This window comes from Antechinus flavipes, chromosome 2, assembly GCF_016432865.1.
Source record: "Antechinus flavipes isolate AdamAnt ecotype Samford, QLD, Australia chromosome 2, AdamAnt_v2, whole genome shotgun sequence".
Taxonomy (NCBI): Eukaryota; Metazoa; Chordata; class Mammalia; order Dasyuromorphia; family Dasyuridae; genus Antechinus; species Antechinus flavipes.
Window position 1 is genome coordinate 494138773 of NC_067399.1, and position 18568 is coordinate 494157340.

At 38.8% G+C, this 18568-nt stretch overlaps 1 protein-coding gene across 1 annotated transcript in view; it reads left to right on the forward strand.

Moving 5' to 3' along the window:
* The window catches only part of NLRC5 (NLR family CARD domain containing 5), a 100483-nt gene that overhangs the window by 32073 nt on the left and 49842 nt on the right, over positions 1-18568 (forward strand). Inside the window, 11 exon segments of the mRNA XM_051979893.1 lie at positions 532-594; positions 5000-5068; positions 6693-6992; positions 6995-8435; positions 9241-9324; positions 9609-9692; positions 14831-14914; positions 15533-15622; positions 16111-16170; positions 17893-17961; positions 18326-18409. Of these exon segments, the coding sequence (XP_051835853.1) occupies positions 532-594; positions 5000-5068; positions 6693-6992; positions 6995-8435; positions 9241-9324; positions 9609-9692; positions 14831-14914; positions 15533-15622; positions 16111-16170; positions 17893-17961; positions 18326-18409 (2428 nt within the window).

Consider the following 18568-nt stretch of genomic DNA (forward strand, 5'->3'; position numbering starts at 1 on the left):
GTCATATACCTAAGTAATTATATCCTGCAGAATCAAGACTGAACTCAAGTCCATTATTCTTTGCTACTGTAGCATCCTGTCATTCCACTTTATCCTCTTTTTTCCCCTTCTGGGATGGAGTCCACTCAGACACCTTTTTCTAAGACTTATTAAGTCCTTTACTATCAGATACGGAGAACCTATGATTTTGCCAATGTACACTCTCCCTCTTACATAGCCACTCACCTAGATCACAACCCCTCTGGGACTTAGAAGAGGGGTTCACAAATTGCTGCAGCCAATCCTTTGATGGAGAGATTCCCCAACCTTAGCCAGGCTCTGACTCAAAGTTTTTCTAGTTAATCAGACCCTACTAGAACTTTTGCTGAGCTGGCACTGTCTTTGAAAACTCACAGGTTTCATCATACCAAAGCAAGGCAGCAAAAGAGATCTTAGGAGGGGGACATATCTGTATTGGAGATAGAATACACCCTGCACCTCAATTTACCATTGTGCCCATGAGACATTTGCCCAATTTCTCTATTCTTTCAGAAATTCCAAGCCAGAATATTTTCTGTAAAGATGCCCTTCCTAAGTCCCAGCTCCTTCATTCAGGTGAGTCTGAGGTGACAGGAGGGGTGGGCTCGGAGGGAACCAGAGGTTTCTTCTTACACTAAAGAACCAAGATCTCGCACAGTAGAAACACTGCTGAATTTAGAATCAGATGACCTAATGCTTTTTATCTGGGTGAGTTTAGACAAGTTATTTAACCTCAAAGCCATCATAACAACCCTCAAGGGGCTCAGTTTCCTCATCTGTAAAATGAGGAGATTGAACAGATCATTTTTAAGATTCCTTCTAGTGCTATTTCTATGATTCTGTATGACTCATTTCTGCCTGAAAGACTTTGAAGAAGTTATTTCTGAGTCTTGATTTCTTCATCTGTAAAATGAAGGTTTGGATTCCATGATCCTTAATGGATCAGCTACAAATCCCATGCACCTCAGACTTATGACACTTGAGAAGTCATGAAGAACATTTAGAAGGGCCATTCTCTGGCAGGAGTTAATGGAGAGCAGAGCCATTCAAGAGTTTCCCAGAACCATTCCTTTGTCTTTCTTTCAGTTTTGAATTGTACCTGAGGAGACATTCCTCCTGTCTCCTATGCCTTTTTGCTTTCCTTTTTCCTTCCAGACTCCCTCAGAACTGGAGGGCAATTCCCAATGAATTGGCTCTAACATAGGTGCTCCTGCATCTTACTCATCAGGAATGAGTATTTTCTTCCCAGACTGACAAATTGTAAGAAAAACAGAGAGGAAGAGTATATTGTGTCAAAATATAGACCTGCTTGCTGTCTTATGAACCCTAGATGCACAGGTCAATCTTCTGGAGTGGATCTAGAGGTTTCTGGGAAATCTGAGAGACCCCAGCGTTTTCTCAGGGCACAGCAGGGGAGGCTTTGCTTGGCTTCAAACTCTCTCCGTTAGTTCACAAGTCCTCTAAAATTTCCCTGTCTGGTTTCACTTAGAGAAACTGGTTTTCATTTTTCTGTCACTAAACCTCAGGGCCTTGTGCCTGTCTTCTAGATCAGGGGAAATTGTCCTTCTAAGAAACTTGAACACAAGTATATAAGCTGAACTGCCAGCTTTTTCAAAGACTGATTGGTTGATCCATTGATTAAAGGTTAGTCATCTGAATAATTTTTTCATTGGGCAGTTAACTTCCAAAAATGATTTATTAGTCAACTAATGGGTTGGTTGATCATTAGTTAACAACTGAATTACAAATGACCCACAGAGAATGAATGGACAGAGTCCTGATGAGATCTGAGGGAAGAATCTTGATGAAATCTGAAGGAAAAGTTATGAGACTTGATTTGTTGAATTAATTAATTTAAATTCAAGTAGTTATTAAACAGTTATAAATAGTGGGCTAAACTACAATGGAGAGTCAATATGGGTTCATGAAGAATAAGTTAGATTAACCTTCTTTTCTTCTGGACCAGGCTTACTGGTCCCTCCCAAGATCATATAATTAATAGATTAGGGGAAATGCTATAGAAATAAGAACTATTAACATGTTAGTCCTAGTCTTTTTTTAAAAAAATTAAACCATTAACTTAATATTCAACAAAAAACAATCAAATAATATATAAACAAGGGGCAAAATCTTGGCCAAACCCTCTTATCTATAACAAGAAGGAACTAAAAGAATTAGTGAATCACTAACAAGCAAATATTTATGTTGTTTCTCTTTCTATTCCTGTAAGAAATTCTGTTCTGCTGGCCCTGTTTTCTTTCTTTGTTTTCTTCTTTTCCAACAATTAAAAAATATAATTGTTGCTCATGTTTATACAGTGCTATTCTGTTGATTTAACTCGGTATCAGTTTGTATGGTCATTTCTTGTATATTTATATTTATTCTTTTAAATGACATAATATTCTATTACATGAATATACTATAACTTACTTAGCCATTCTCTAATTGTTATACATAAAAGTCACTTCTGATTATTTTGCTATTAAAACTAGAGCATCAATGAATATTTTTTAATTGATAAGTCCTTTTTTTCCCTTTTAATGATGTTTTGAAGATAGAATTCTGATAATAGACTAGAAAAAGTATGCCATTTTGTGATCCTTCAATTGTCGTAGTGCTCCTCAAAATATGTGCACCAGTTTACAGTTCCATTGATGATATATTTGAGCTTTATTTCTCTACCCTGTTAACACACCGAGTCTAATTTTTTCTCCTCTCTCTGTTCCCTCCTCCCTCCTCAAGACAACAAACAATTTGATATAGGTTATACACATACACAATCATGTTAAACATATTTCCATATTAGTCCTGTTGTGAAAGAAGAATCACAACAAAAAGGAAAAACCATAAGAAAAAAAATACACACAAAATAATGAAAAGAATATGTTTCGATCTGCATTCACTCTCTGTAGTTCTTTTTCTGGATGCAGATAGCATTTTCCACCACAAATCTATTTGAATTATCTTGATCACTGTATTACTGAGAATAGCTAAGTCTATCATAGTTGATTATCACACAATGTTGCTGTTACTATGTACAAGAATGAACGGTTAGCCAAAAATGCCAATGGGTATTTAGAGGAAGTGCCTGAAAAATTATTTTCATATGGTATGTATCAGAGTCATTAAAATATAAATAGTTGCTAAGCCAGTTTAGCAGGCTGAATTGGTATTTTAAATATTTTTTGTTTATTTATTTATCAGTATCTCTTGTTTTCATGTTGTTTACATTTCCTCCTATATTTTCCCCTCTCTCCCCTTTCAGAGAATCATTCATTCTGACAAAGAATTTTTTTTTAAAAAAGAGGAATAAGAAAAAATTCAGCAAAAAACACATTGAAAAAAATATTTTGTGCAATATTTTTTGAAAAAAATATTTTTATACTTTGTTATAATCAAAGTATATATTGTTTTCCTGGTTCCTGAGCAAATCACTTATCCCTATTTGCCTCAGGTTCCTCATCTGTAAAATGAGCTGGAGAAGGAAACAGCAAATCACTCCAGTGTCTTTGGCAAGAAGATCCCAAATGGACTCACAAAGAATAGGACATAACTGCAGAACAACTGAACTGAACTAAATGGAAGAGGAATTAGATTTGTTCTGCTACCCCCAGAAAACAGAAATAGGTAGTTTCTTAAGGGATTATTGAAAGAAAATAGGCTGTTTAGATCATATGCTTGGTTTCTCCAATCCGTTCCTCAGTGGTACCGCTCTGTCAGAGACAGAGCTCATATATACATTGAATGACCGGCAGGATTTAGAATCATGACCAAAAAGAGATCTTGACAGGCTTGAATAATGGTAAGGAAGGAAATGTAGATTTATTAAGCACCTATACTTATTAGTCTTAACTGTGTTTGAGTATTCTGTTACATTTATATACCACACTTTACTTAGTCATCCCCCTATTTTTAGTTTGCAGGTAGATTTTTGTGATTACTTTTATATTACTTTATGTTTTACTTCTTATATTTTATTTTTATATTTATATTACTTTATATTTTACTTCTATGAAAATAATTTCAATATATATATTTTTTAAAGCACAAGCATTGTGCTAAATGCTTTACAAAGATCTCATTTGTCCCACAACAATCCTGGGAGATGGCTGCTATTATCAACCCTATTTTATAATTGAGGAAATTGAGACAAATAGGATTAAGCGACTTGCCCAAGTCATACAGCTAGTCTGAATTCAAATTTGAATTCAGGTCTTCCTGATTCCAGGACCACTTCCATTGAACCACTTTGCTGTTTCTAAAAGACAAATTTAGGCTTGATGTAAGGGAAAACTTATTTGGAATGTTCAAAAGTAAAATGATCTGCCTCAGACTGGAGTGTAGTAGCAGAATGACCACTTGTTAAGATGTTTTCCTTCACTTAGAGCACTGACAAGTGACCTCCATTATCCCTTCCTGATCTGAACTTTAATGTCACTTTCTGAGAGACTTGGAAAGGGACAATAATAGGATTGTAACCTTTCCTGACTGAAGGAGTTGAGGAAACAATGTAATGGTCCCCAGACTCCTGCCTACAGGCTCTGCCCTTTGTGGATCAAGCAGGGCTGAGGTCATCAGAAATAACCCCTGTAGTCTGTAGGGTCCACCAGCTTGTCAGACATGGAAGACCCTCATTCATATTGTCCCACTATTGTCTCTTCTTATTGCCATGCTGGGACATGGATCTCTCTGCCTACTACAGACACACCGAGTTACCTCCCCACTAGACCAGACCTGCAGACAAATGCAAAATCAAGAAGAGAATTGGAGGGTTCTGCTGTCTTCCAGCCTCTTCTTTGGTTTCTTCTGGCATTCTGGATCGTCCTTCTGTATTTGGAAGCTGTCTTCCCTTGCCTCCTCCCTCTCCCTGCCCCTCTTCCTTCACCCACAGGAGATAGGGATTCAGAGGATGCCCATGAGATTCTTCATCGCTCCAGGTTCATGGCTTGTATCTCAATATTTCTTTCATCTTCTCTCCTAGGCCTCAAGAGACCTTCCTCTGAGATAGACTCCTCACCTTGTCGAAAATGGTCCAGGCAGCAGCAGCTGGGTAACTCAGCTCCATTAGCCAATATGTATATAGGGGAGTGAGAGCAGAGATGAAGAGGAAAAACAAACTAGAGACCCCAGACTATACTGGGGTCTCACTCATCTATCAAAGGCACTTTCCTGAATCATGTATTCACTGGCTAGCTGATGTTAAACAGTGACCCAAGAAGACCCCAAACAATAGGGAAAAACCTCTTCTCCTTCAGATTGGCTTTGGGAGATAGAGTGGTGCTCTGTCACAAGCAGGGGAAATTTATCCTTTTTCCAGAACCTCTCTGTTCCCTTATTCCTCCTGTTCCCGAAAGAACTCTCCAGAGCAGGCTTTGATAACAATTTGAGATACTAGGAATTTGACTTATTTCTTCTAGTGATTGGCTTTGTAATATACTACTTTTTTTAAAAAAAAATTAATAATAGTTTTTTCTTTATTTTTCAAAATACATGCAAAGATAGTTTTCAGCAATTACTCTTGCAAAACCTTGTGTTCCAAATTTTTCTCCCTTCTTCCCCACCTCCCCGCTCCACTAGGCAGTAAGCATTCCAATACAGGTTAAACATGTGCAAGTTCAAGAAAAATCAGATCAAATAGGAAAAAAATGAGAAAGAAAAAAACAAGCAAACAAACAACAACAAAAGATGAAAATGCTATATTGTGATCCATATTAAGTCCCTATAGTTCTCTTTCTGGATGCAGATGGCAGTTTTCATCACAACTCTATTGGAACTGACCTGAATCACTTATTGTTGAAAAGAGCCAAGTCCATCACAGTTGATGATCACTTAATCTTGTTGTTGCTGTATACAATGTGTAATATACTGTTTTGAAAGGTTTTTCCCCTCTTCCCAAATCACTTCCCTCATCCAAGCCTTGAAGACACAATGTTCTTGCTGGGCTGTTCTATAAAAGATTTTCATGGTAAGAGGACCTAGATAGCTCTCCCATAAAGACCAGAGCCCTTCCCTAGTATGGATTGTAGGGAAAGAAATGTTGGGTTGATCCTAAAACAGAGATATGCTAGTAGATGTTAAATAGCCTGGTCTCCAAAAAAAAATTAAGGTATATATTTTTAAATTAAGTATGTTTATTAACATATTCTTAATTATTTCCTTAAGTCTATACATTCAATAAAACAATAAATTAGGTCCCAATTTGTAATATTTGCAAAGTTCCAAAGTGGAAATGCTCAGACTAAAACTTTTAACAGTTGGCTCTCATGAGCTGGTCAGAGGTGGCTCCAGGACCCTCCTGCGTAAGGATACCCCAACTAAGATGGGAGCTTTTGGAACTAGGAGTAATAAGTGAAAATCAAAAAGATGGCAAAAAGGGGCTGCCATCACTGGAAGTCTTTAAGTACAGGCTCAATAATCAGTTGTCAAATGCATTTAATGGGGATTCTTTGGGGCTTTATGAATTACACTTCGTGGCTGCTGAGATTCTTTCCAGCTCTGGAATTCTGTGATTCCATGCAAGCTAATAGGAAGGGAAGAGATTCATTCTTTTTCCCTAGACCGCTTTTCTCCTGCTATATCTGATGGCAGAGTCCCATCTTCGGGGGAGGGAGAGGCTGGGGGGGGGACCTGAAACTCATCAATCCCCCGTTTCCCCGACCCTGGATCTCATGCAGAGTCGGTCAGAAAGTACGAGCAGCGCCTGAGGACGTTGTTCCTGAAGAAGTATGAGGGTGGACCAGGAAAGACTTCGGGGCAGTGGCGACAATGGCCGTTCTGCTTCAGCCGGACTTATGTGGACCCCGTCCTGCGGCCGGGCAAGATAGCCTGCCTGAAGGAGGGCCCAGAGAAGCCGCAGGCTGAGGCTCTGGCAGAACCTCTTGAGGTGGAGGATGGGGCTAATTTCAAAGTCCAGGACTTGTTCAGGGGTCAGCCGGGTTCAGGCACCAAGGTGACAGCCCTGCTGGGGAAGCCAGGGACGGGAAGAGCACGCTGGTGCAGCGCATCTGCTGGAAGTGGGCGCGTGGGGAGCTGGACCGCTTCAGCCAGGTGTTCCTTTTTGAGTTCCGCCAGCTCAACCTGGTGGAGCAGGAGCTGACCCTTCCCCAGCTCCTTTTTGAGGTATATGAAAACCCGGAGGAGGATCCGGGCGCCGTCTTTCAGCATTTGCAGGAGAATGTCCATCGGGTTCTGCTGATTTTTGATGGGCTGGATGAGTGCCTCTTCCCCTGGCCGGACCAAGGGCCCCGTGCCGGGGACTCCCAAGACCCTTTCCTGTCGCGGCCTGTTGCCAGCCTTTTCTGCAGCCTCTGTAGAGGGTCCCTCCTGCCAGGCTGCTGGGTGGTAACCACCTCTCGCCCAGGGAAGATCCCAGACTTCCTGCTGGAAACAGCTACATCTGTGTTTGAGGTCTGGGGGTTTGACCAGCTGCGGATTGAGAACTATGTCAACAACTTCTTCCAGGGACTGACCTCCCCAGAGAGGGCCCTGGCCTGCCTCAGGGCCAGTGCCCAGCTCCAGAGCCTGTGCTCCAACCCAGCTCTGTGCTGTATCACCTGCTTCTGCCTCCACCACCTCCTACACCAGGACCACACAATTAAGTTCCCCACAACAGTCACCCAGCTCTTTACTCAGATGCTCCATATCTTCATCAGTCAGAAGCAGGGGACCCCTGGGGACAAAGGCCCCTGGCTGAGCAAGGACTCCCAGGCCCTGCTGGGCCTTGGAGAACTGGCCTTCAAGGGGCTGAATGAGAAGCAGATAGTCTTCTACCCAGGTCACATCCCTGAGCGGGTGGTGGCCTTTGCAGCCACCTACAACCTCCTGTCCTCCTTCTCAGTCAGGACAGGGACTGGGCAGCGGGACACGTGCTATGCCTTTGTCCACTTTAGCCTACAAGAATTCTTTGCAGCCCTGTACCTGATGGTGAGCCCTTCCATAGACAGAAGCAAGCTGCGCCACCACTTCTACCTCAAGTCCAGATGGCCCCTGAGGACTGAGGCTAAGACGGAGCTCCTGGATCGCTTCCACACCTTCTTGTCTGGCTTCTCCTCTCAGACCTATCTGTCCTTCCTGAGCCAGTTGTCTCAACAGGGCAGAGCCTGGGTCAGTACTAAGCAGGTGGCCATCCGGCATGTATTAAGGGGCCTGGCCACCCAGACCCTGACAGGCCCCAAGATGATAGAGTTGTGCCACTGTGTGAGCGAGACTCAGGACCCCGAGCTGATGAGTCAGGCTGGCAGGAGCCTGCCTTTCAGTCTGGACTTCCATAATTTCCCCCTGAACCACAGCGATCTGGCCGCCTTGACTTCTCTCATCAACCATGCTCCTGCTTCTATATATCTCAATTTTTCAGGCTGCTCTTTGGAGCCCCAGTGCCTCAATGCCCTAGCTGGCTGTGGGAAAATTGAGAGTTTCAGGTGAGTAAGCAATAAAGAAAAATAGAGTATTATGCTGAAACACAGTATTATGGGAGACACATGACCTTTGGGGGACTGAGTGCTTGGATGAGGTAGGTCAGTGCAGTGAGGGGGATTAAGTTCATGACCATAGGTACCAAAACTGGGGAGTCACAGGCATTATAACCCTAGCTAAACATTTTAAATATATGGACTCGGCCAAAAGTATTGAACATGAGAGCCCTAACTTTGCACCTTGGGTCACATCAGTAAATCTCTCAAAGGCTCCAATTCCTCATCTGCCAAATGAAGACAGTAAGCCCTGTGGCCTTGGGAATCAAGCTGCAGTGTGGTATGGTAGAAAGAGCTCTGGGCTACAAGTCAGGGAATCTGGGTTCTGGTCCTGGTGCTTACTCACTTGGGACAAGTCATGAACCATAAAGCAACAAAAATGGAAATTAATATTAGGTATCCATGTGGTACAGTGGAAAGACACTGTCTTTGGAATAAGAGATCCTGGGTCCGAATAACATCTCTGATGCTTAATATATGTGACCTCAGTTTCTTAATATCCCATGTTCTCAGTTTCTTCAACTGTACAATAAAGGGGTTGGATTAAATGCTTAAAGATTCCTTCAAGCTTTAGATCTTTGATTCTACAGATTTTCTTGTGAGTCTCAGGTCCCTTATCATCTATGATTCAATAATTTTATATAATTTTGATCTATATAATTTTAATTTATATCTAACGCATTTAATTTATATTCAACTATATAGCTGCAATCTTTAGAACTCATTCCCACTTTCTTTTTTCTACCTCCTCTAGAGTTAGAAGTAGGAAGTGCAGAGATGCTTTTGCAGAAGCCCTCTCCAAGATATTGCCAACAATGGGAAATCTGAAGAAACTTGAGTGAGTTCTTTTCTTAAAACCCAACTGGCTTCCAGGAGCATATGACATACTCCTCCATCTGACCAGGCCTATTGCTGGACAGGATATGGAGTATTGTATCCAAGAGATTAATTTAAAACTGCTCTCCTGCTCCTCTAGGGAAGGGGAGCACACATTAGGCTCCTCCCTTTCCCTTGTCCCTCAAGCACAGACTTCTTTGGTCTATGGGCAATTCTTTATTCTGGTGTTCAATCAAGATTCATTCTCTCAATCCCCATCTGAGATCTGTGTCTATATTTCTGTAGGTTGACTGGAAATAACATCTCAATTCAAGGCATTGACCATCTGGCACAAGCATTTACAGACTGTCTTCAGTTGGAGGAGATTAAGTAAGTGTGGTACAATGGGATGGTATTAATCCAGTCCAAGACTTTGGAAGTGAATGAAATTGTTCTAAATTTTTTCTACCCATCATTGGCTGGCCCAGGATGCTTTTTGCCCATCAAAGCAGTGTAGTCCCCAAAGGGAGTACCATGGTACCAAAAGTAGTAAGAATGGATCATAGAGGGCAATGAGACATATGGAAGAGAGGGGAAATTTTTCATTTTTAACCTTGATTTTGTGGCAGGATTTTGGGCCATTAAGTCATGTACATCAGGATAGCTTGGATTTCCTCCTCCCCCTGGCCAAGTTGTAATTAGAAGGTGAAAGAAGAAGGGACTGTGATAAAAAGGACATTACTTGTACATACACACATATACATATTATGTGTTTGGGATTGGGCATCTATAGCTAGACATGTAGCTAAATATGATGAAAGGAGGAATATATGAAATAGCTTGATGAACTAAATTTGAATACTAGCTTAGCCAATCACTTACTATGTGATCCTGAGCAAATCACTTTATTTTTCTCAGCCTCATTTTTTTTTTTACAAATAATATAGGGATAAGAATACATTAACTATGTCATGCAGCTGTTATGAGGATGCTAAGATACCTGCAGCAATCCCATGAATGAAACTATGTGTGGGTGGTACAAAGTGAGAACAATACCCCTTGAATGCTCTCAAGTATCCAAATCCCTACTCCTTCTATTGACTTACCTTATTATTTCTCTCATCAGATTCAAAGTCAAATGAAATGAGTAAATTCTGAAGTGCTTCATAAATTCTCATAATAAAGAAACCATCTCAATGATTAATTATCTCTAAGCCTGTGGTTCATGAAAATCAGAAAAACTTTTTCCCAAAAGCGAAACCCTTAAGTGTCAAATTCTGATCTCATAGGTTTAGACAAAAATCAATATTACTGGTCACATAATTTGGGCATTCCCTCAATTTCCAATTTTCTACCACCACAAAAAGAGTTGCTCTAAATATTTTTGTACAAATAGGTCCTTTTCCTTTTTCTTGGATGTCTTTGGGATATAGACCTAGTAATGGTATTGCTGTATCAAAGAGTATGTATAGTTTAATAGTTCTAGTTCCATTGTTCCAAATTGTTTTCCAGAATGGTTAGATCAGTTTACAGCTCCATCAACTATGAATTAGTGTCCCAGTTTTCTCACATGCCTATCCATGCATTTTTACTCTTTGTCATGTTAGTCATTCTTGTAAGTATGAAGTGGTACCTTAGAATTATTTGAATTTGCATTTCTGATTAATAATTATTTAGAGTATTATTATATGACTATAGATACCTTTGATTTGTCTGAAAAAAGGTTCATATCCTTTGAATCATTTAACAATTGGAGAATGACTTGTATTTTTGTACAATTTATTCAGTTCTCTATATATTTGAGAAATGAAGCTTTTATCAGAAATACAAGTTGTAAATTTTCTGCTTTCCTTATAATCTTGATTGTATTTGTTTTGTTTGCACAAAAGCTTTTAGGTTTTATGTAATCAAAATTATCTATTTTATATTTTGTAATCCTTTTATATATTCTTTGCTCTTAAATTCTTCTCTCATCCATAAATCTGACACATAAATTATTCCATGCTCTTTTGATTTGCTTATGGTATTGCCCTTCATGTGATCTTGGTAGATGGTCTGAGATATTGATCTACACCTAGTTTCTGTCACACTGTTTTTCAGTTTTTCCAGCAGTTTTTTTTTTGTTGTTGTTGTTGTTGTTCCAAGAACTTGGATCTTTGGATTTATCATATACTAGATTATTATGATCATCATAATGTAACTTGTACCTCATCATAATGTAATTTGTACCTAATCTGTTCCATTGATCCAACACTATTTCTTAGCCAATACAAGATTACTTTGATAATTACAACTTTATGATACAGTTTTGAATCTGGTATGGCTAGACCAACCTTATTTGCATTTTTTTTCATTGATTTCCTTAATATGCTTAAACTTTTGTTTTTCTAGATAAATTTTGTTGTTATTTTTTTCTAGCACTATAAAATAATTTTCTGATAGTTTGACTGGCATGGCAGTGAATAAATAGATTAATTTACATAGAATTGTCATTTTTATTATATTGTCTTGGCTTACCCATAAATAATCATTACTTTTCCAATTGTTTCGATCTAACTTTATGTGTGTAAAAAATATTTTATAGTTGTGTTCCTATAATTCCTAAATTTGTCTTGGCAGGCATAATCCCAAGTATTTTATGTTGTTTACAGTTATTTAAAATGGAATTTCTCTTCCTATCTCTTGTTGCTGGATTTTGTTGGTAATATATATGTGTTGATGATTTATGTGAGTTGATTTTATATCCTGAAATTTTGCTAGACTTATTTCAAGTACTTTTAAAATTGATTTTCTAGAATTTTCTAAATATAATGCCATTTCTTTCTATTCCCATTCAGTTTCCTCCAAAGAGCTATAATATCTAGCTTTTTCATAATTTTATTCACCTCTACTTCTTTTTTGTTTATTTGTTTTAGTTATATAGTTATAAGAGGAGAAAGGTGAGGTCCCTCACTACTATACTTTTATAATCTATTTCCTCCTATAATTCATTTAACTTCTTTAAAATTTTTGATGCTATTTAGATATCATTTGATCCATTAGTATTGATATAACTGCATTGGCTATGGTACTTTGAACAAGATATAGTTTCCTTTTTCATCTCTTTTAATTGGAACTATTTTTGCTTTTGCTTTTTCTGAGATGATGATTACTATCCCTGCTTTCTTTGCCTTAGCTGAAGCATAATAGATTCTGCTTTGGCCCCTTACCTTTACTCTTGTGAGTATTTCTCTGCTTCAAATGTGTTTCTTGTAAACAACATATTGTAGGATTCTGGTTTTTTAATCATTCTGCTATCCACTTCTATTTTATAAGTGAGTTCATTCCATTTACATTTATAGTTGTGATAACTACTTGTGTATTATCCTTCATGCTTCTTTTTTGCTTGTTTATTCCCACTCCTCTTAGCCCTCACTCTTTCCCTCTTCACAAGTATTTTACTTTTTATCACCACCTTTCCCAATAAACTCTCCCTTGTAGGGTATCAGTCTCCCCCTTCTATTATTCCAGTCTTTTTTACTTCCTCATAGGGTAAGATTGATTTGTATATCTAACTGAGTTTATATGTTATTCCCTCTTGGAGTTAATTTTGATGAGAATAGGCTTTAAGCTTTGCCTGCCATTCCCAAATCCCATCTTCCCTTCCATTACAAAAGCTCTTTAATGCCTCTTTTATGTGGTATAATTTACCCTATTCAATCTCCTTCTCTCCTTCTTCCAAGGTAGTTTTTTTCCATCCCTTTATCTTGTATTTTGGAATATCATCTTATATCCAGACGCTCTCCCTATATATACTCTTTCTAATTGCTTTTACAGTAATAAAGTTGTAAAGGCTTACAAATATTAACTTGCTATATAGAAATATAAGCAGTTTAACCTTATTAATTTCTTATGTTTTCTTTTTTCCCTTTTTTTTTTATGTTTCCCATGAGTCTGGTATTTGGAAGTCAATTTTTTAATTCAGTTCTGACCTTGTAATTAGAATTGCTTTAAAGTCCTATATCACATCAAATATCCACTTCTCCACAACTAATTATATTAATTTTTGTTGGGTAGATAATTCTTGGTTATAATCCTAACTCTTCTGATTTATTATATTCTAAGCCCTCTGCTTCTTTAATGTGGAAGCTGTCAAATCCTGTGTAATTTCTATTGTAGATCTTACAATATTTAGATTTTTTTTCTTTTTGGTTGCTTGCAATATTTTCTCTTTGAGCAGTGAACTTTAGAATTTGGCTATGATGTTCCTGGGAGTTTTCATTTTGGAATCTCTTTCAGATGGGTAATAAGTGGATTCTTTCTATTTCTATTTTGCCTTCTGGTTCTAATATATCAAGGCAGTTTTTTAATATAATATCTTGAAAGGTTTTGTCCAGGATTTTTTAAATTGATCATGGCTTTCAGGCAGTTCAGTAATTCTTATATTATCTCATCTGAATGTATTTTTTAGTTATTTTTCTAATGCAAAATTTCACATTTTCTTCTTTTTAATTTTTTTTTTAATCTTATTGTGTTTTGATGGCTCATGGAATCATTATTTTCCACTTGTTCAATTCTGTCTCTGTTTGGCATTCATCTCCTATCTTTTTAGTCTTCTTATACCTTACTCCTCCATATACTCTTCGATTTAGTGACACTAATGTTCTGGCTGTTCCACACTCTCTCAGTTCCCAGTATCTTCTCTGGCTGTCTTCCATTCCTAAAACACTCTTCTTCTTCATTCCAACTACAGACCTCCCTGACTTCCTTTAAATCCTAGATAAATGTTTATTGATTGACTAAAGCACTATATAGATAGGAGCTTTTGTTATTATAAGCTCCCACCAGTATATTTATGAAAGTTTATAGTGGCATTTTTTAAAAGTTGGTTGGAAAATGATGGCCCAGGAAATACAATAATGACCATAACTAACATAGATCATGGAGCTTTGGATTTTTCAAATTGTTTTTGCATCCATATCTCAATTGATCCTTACAACAGTACTTCAGAACAATTGGGGGAAGAGTCATTGCTTCTCCTTAATAGAAGAAAAGACTGAGGCTCAGTGAGAAGTGACTGGCTTAGAATGCCAGAGCTGCTTGGTAACAGAAATCAGACTAGAATCCTGATCTCATGCTGCCTTTCTGGCCTTGCCTCACTTAGCCACTAAACAGATCACTGCTGCTCAGTGATCCTACCTGACTTAAGCAACAGAAAAGTCTAGAACTTAAGATTCTGGCCCTTTTATCCTGTGGACCAGCTGTGAGGCTCCTGAGGAATGAGATAAGGAGCCATCAGTGGAAAATCTCCCACTGAAAAGAGGAGAATGCTGAGTCAAACGTAACTGACAGAGGGAGAAGCAAAGAACAGAGGAGAGAGATCTGGGTAGGTGGGCAAATCACCTGCACTCCCTGGGCCTCATGTCTTGTATTGGAAAGAGTTATGGTTATTGTCCATCTCTTCTGAGCTTGGCAGAGTGCTCTGTGATACTCAATAAGGAGAATCCCAGGATCAAATAGCCCCAAGATAATGATGTGTCATATTTCAGTTTGCAAGACAACAGATTGAATGATTCTTCATGTCTAAAGATCATCAAGATACTTCATAAGATACAGCAGTTACAGAAAATTGAGTAAGTATGCTACTTCCAACTCATTTTAGACCCACATAGATGAAGCTTCTCTTTAGCAGTTTGTTCTGGTCTCTCTTTGCTCTCCATCAATTATCATAAGTTTCTGAAGGTCCCCTAGAATCATTCTGGTAAAACTGAGGCACCACTACGGTTTGACACTGAATCCTGAGGCAGGATTTTGGACTCAGTGGGCCAAGCCTCAGGATCAGTTCTCAAGAGCAGAGTCCAGGCGGAAGTGTCTTGAGCCAAAGGGTGTGTAGAGAGATTATAGTGAAGGGGATATGCAAAGTTCACAGAAGATAGCTAATGCATCATGTTTATTGGATTGAATATTGGATTGCTGTCTAGGAGAGGGGAAAGGGATAGGGAAGGGAGAAAGAAAAATTCGGGACACCAGGTTTTGCAAAGGTGAATGTTGGAAACTATCTGTGCATGTAATTGGAAAAATAAAAGACCATTAAAAAAAAAGATAATTAATGCGTTAAGATGGGAAAGTGGGAACAGAGATGGGAAGAAAAAGTGATACTGGGAAGTTGGGACTGGGAAGAACTTCTATTCTGGTTGTCCATTCTTTGAAAAGCTCATCTGACACCTTGATTCTCTGCTTCAAATTTACAGCTTAAGCCAAAATGCAGTTTCTGTCCAGACGGTTCTGGCCCTGGCAAAGGAAGCAGTTTCTTACCCCCAAGTCACCACCTTGGAGATTAGGTGAGCTAGTGGTCTCAGCCAGAGATCATCTTCAGAGGTTGGGGCAGAAGGGCCAGGGAGAAGTAAAAGGGCCAGAGGATGGAGGCGAGGGAGAAAGTGGTCAGGGATCTCTGAGGATATGACATGTGGCTCCTCAAGTTCTTGAACTTCAAGGATGACAAAGTTGGTCACTCAGGTGCACCATGAGAAGTTTCTTCATACCAGCTCTGGTGGTACAGTGCAGTCAGAAAGACCTGAATTCAAATGTGGCCTCAGATGCTTAACTAGCAGTGTGCCCCTAGGCACTGTTTGCCTCCGTTTTCTCATCTATGAAATGCAAATAATAATAGTACCCCTCCCATGTGAGAATCAAATCAAAACCAAATATAATTGTGAAGTACTTAGCACAGTAAACCTTATATTGATATTAATTATTATTTTTTCTATGTGCTTGTGGACTGCTAGCCTAATGCAGCCTTTATTCTTCCTCTCTTATTTCCTTTTTACAGGCAAGCACAAATGATCCTTCTCTTCTTTGTATCTTCGGGAAAGACTCTGGAAATGCAGAGGTAAGACAAGGGCATGGATAAATCTGACATGGCTTTTCCAGGTGACTGCAGGCCTTAGTTAGCCTTAACCTTCAAGAGGCTTTGTGTACTTTGGGAAAACCTTGCAAAATAGTTATGTGATATATGCAAGGGCACTGGACCTAAGATCAGAAGGTTCAAATCCTGCCTGTGCTATGCCCCTATGTGACTTCAGGGAATTCAACCCTACACCTCAGTTTCCTCAATTGTAAAATGAGAGGATTAGACCACATTAAGGTCTAGAATTTATAGCCTATAAATGTAAGCAATCCTTACATTTTTTATTAAAGCAATTAACAAGACTTTTCCTTGATAAAACTGTTCATTGGTAAGTGCATGTTTCAAACTAGTCTAAGTTGAAAAGTAATAATAGGGCATTTCTGTGAAACACATTCTGATTCAAATTTTTCACTAATTCTGGCTTCTTTAATTACAAATTAGCTAAATTAGCAAATTATTCTAAGTTAGCAAATGCTGACTATACCTAGCAATTGTATGAGAGCTTGGATAAAACTTTGAGTAAAGAAAGCTCATGAAGTTATGAGTCCATTTAGAACACTTGAGGCTATTCCAGGGCTTTATTCCAAGAGTAAACATGGAAGAAATTTTATTCCCAGTTCTTTCAGCAATGAGTTGAGGAACCTCTGAGGCTCTCCCTGAGGAGATGTGGAGTCCCAGGTCCATGATTTAATCTTGACTTTGTTTTCTCACTTCTGAAATAAAAGAAATGGATAAGATAATATCTATATTCTCTTCCGTTTCTAATGGGGCTGTGATAAACAGTAGCAATGGCTTTTCTTACCCTTTTTGTGAAGGGGAATTTATCAGAACCAGAGAAAGATTTACAATCCATTTCAATTTACAAGGCTTTTTGTAGTTCTGGTTTTATCACCTCTCATAGTTAGTGGTAGACTTGTTTCACTTCTTCTACTTGATGATAAGCTCCTTGAAGATGGATTATCTTTATTTTCCTGACACAAGAGTCTGACACTTAATAATGTCTTGTTGATTACAGGAAGTGACTGAAGCAAAACTGTTCATTGAAGTGGTCCTTGAGAGAAGGGAAAAGGAAGGAAACTGAGCATTTGTTAAGGAACTTTTAACCAATGACTTCAGTTTTTTCAGTAAAGCATAAGGCACAAAATCCTCTGCCAACAGGGAAAGGGCAAGAGATTTGTGTGAAGAAGCATGGAAGAAAACAGGGAAGGATTGGAAAGTAGAAGTGAGGGACCAGTTGGGATTGGCCAGCATAAGCTTGGGATTGGCCCCAGTCTTACCATGGTTACATGATTTCCTCTAGAAGTATATGGGGGACTGCTACTGAGGGCATACAAGTAATGACAAGGTTTCTGTGGCATGAGATCAGAGATAATGCACCATAATAATTAGCTATGTAAATGCAAGCAGTTATTATAGTAGTGTTAACAGCAATATTACTACTGCTATATTCAGAAAATCCATTCTAGCCATTTTCTACAGTCCTACAGCTCTTAGCCACTATCTTTATTAGATCTCAGTGTTTTAATTTTCTCCCTTGGTTACCAATATGAACTTGAAAATTACTGTAGTTATTTATACCGGATATCCTGGCAAGTTGGCAGATTGGAGTCCAACCTGGACTATTTTGTTTAATGCTTTCTGCCTTCTAGAAGGTATTTTAAAAATGTTTCTTTTCCTTTGGCATCTTGGGTTTCTTTTCTTTAGATCCCAGAATGTGAAGAAAAATGAGTCTTCAGATAAAATTGTGACTCAAGACAGAAAGCTAACATTCAGGTAAGAAGGGTGAAAATTGGAAATATTGATAATCCAAGAATCATTGATTTTATCAGTATGTACATTCTTTTTACAAAGGACTTCAGTGTTTCCATATCTTAGTACATGGTCTTAGTAGCTGATTTCTCAGACAGGAGAAAAGTGGTACCCCTTGGGAGGAGTCACATAGGAGAGGGATTTGTGTGTGGGGGGGGTATCCTACACAAAGTTGTCTGCACTCAGTGAGGTATGAGTAGTGAGGAACCAGTTCTTGTGTGGCTTGTTTTAGCTCAGAAAAGGAATAGCTTATTTCCATCTGGTTTGCTAGGGTACTTTCCTCAGTCTATCCCCCTTTCCTTTCTCACTTCTCCCTCCATATCACCAGGCTTCAGAAATGCAACCTTGCTGTCCACCATGCAAAGGAGATAGCTGAGATGCTCAAACACAGGCCCTACTTGGAAGAAGTGGAGTAAGTATAACCCCCTAGCTCTGGTCCCATGGACCCAAATGACTGAGTGAGATTGGGAAATAGGAGAAAAAGATCAGAAGGATGGGGAGAAGCAGAGGGATTGTTATAATGGCAAAGGAGGTAGATGTCCTGGAATTCCAAGGTTTGAGGGAGGCTAGA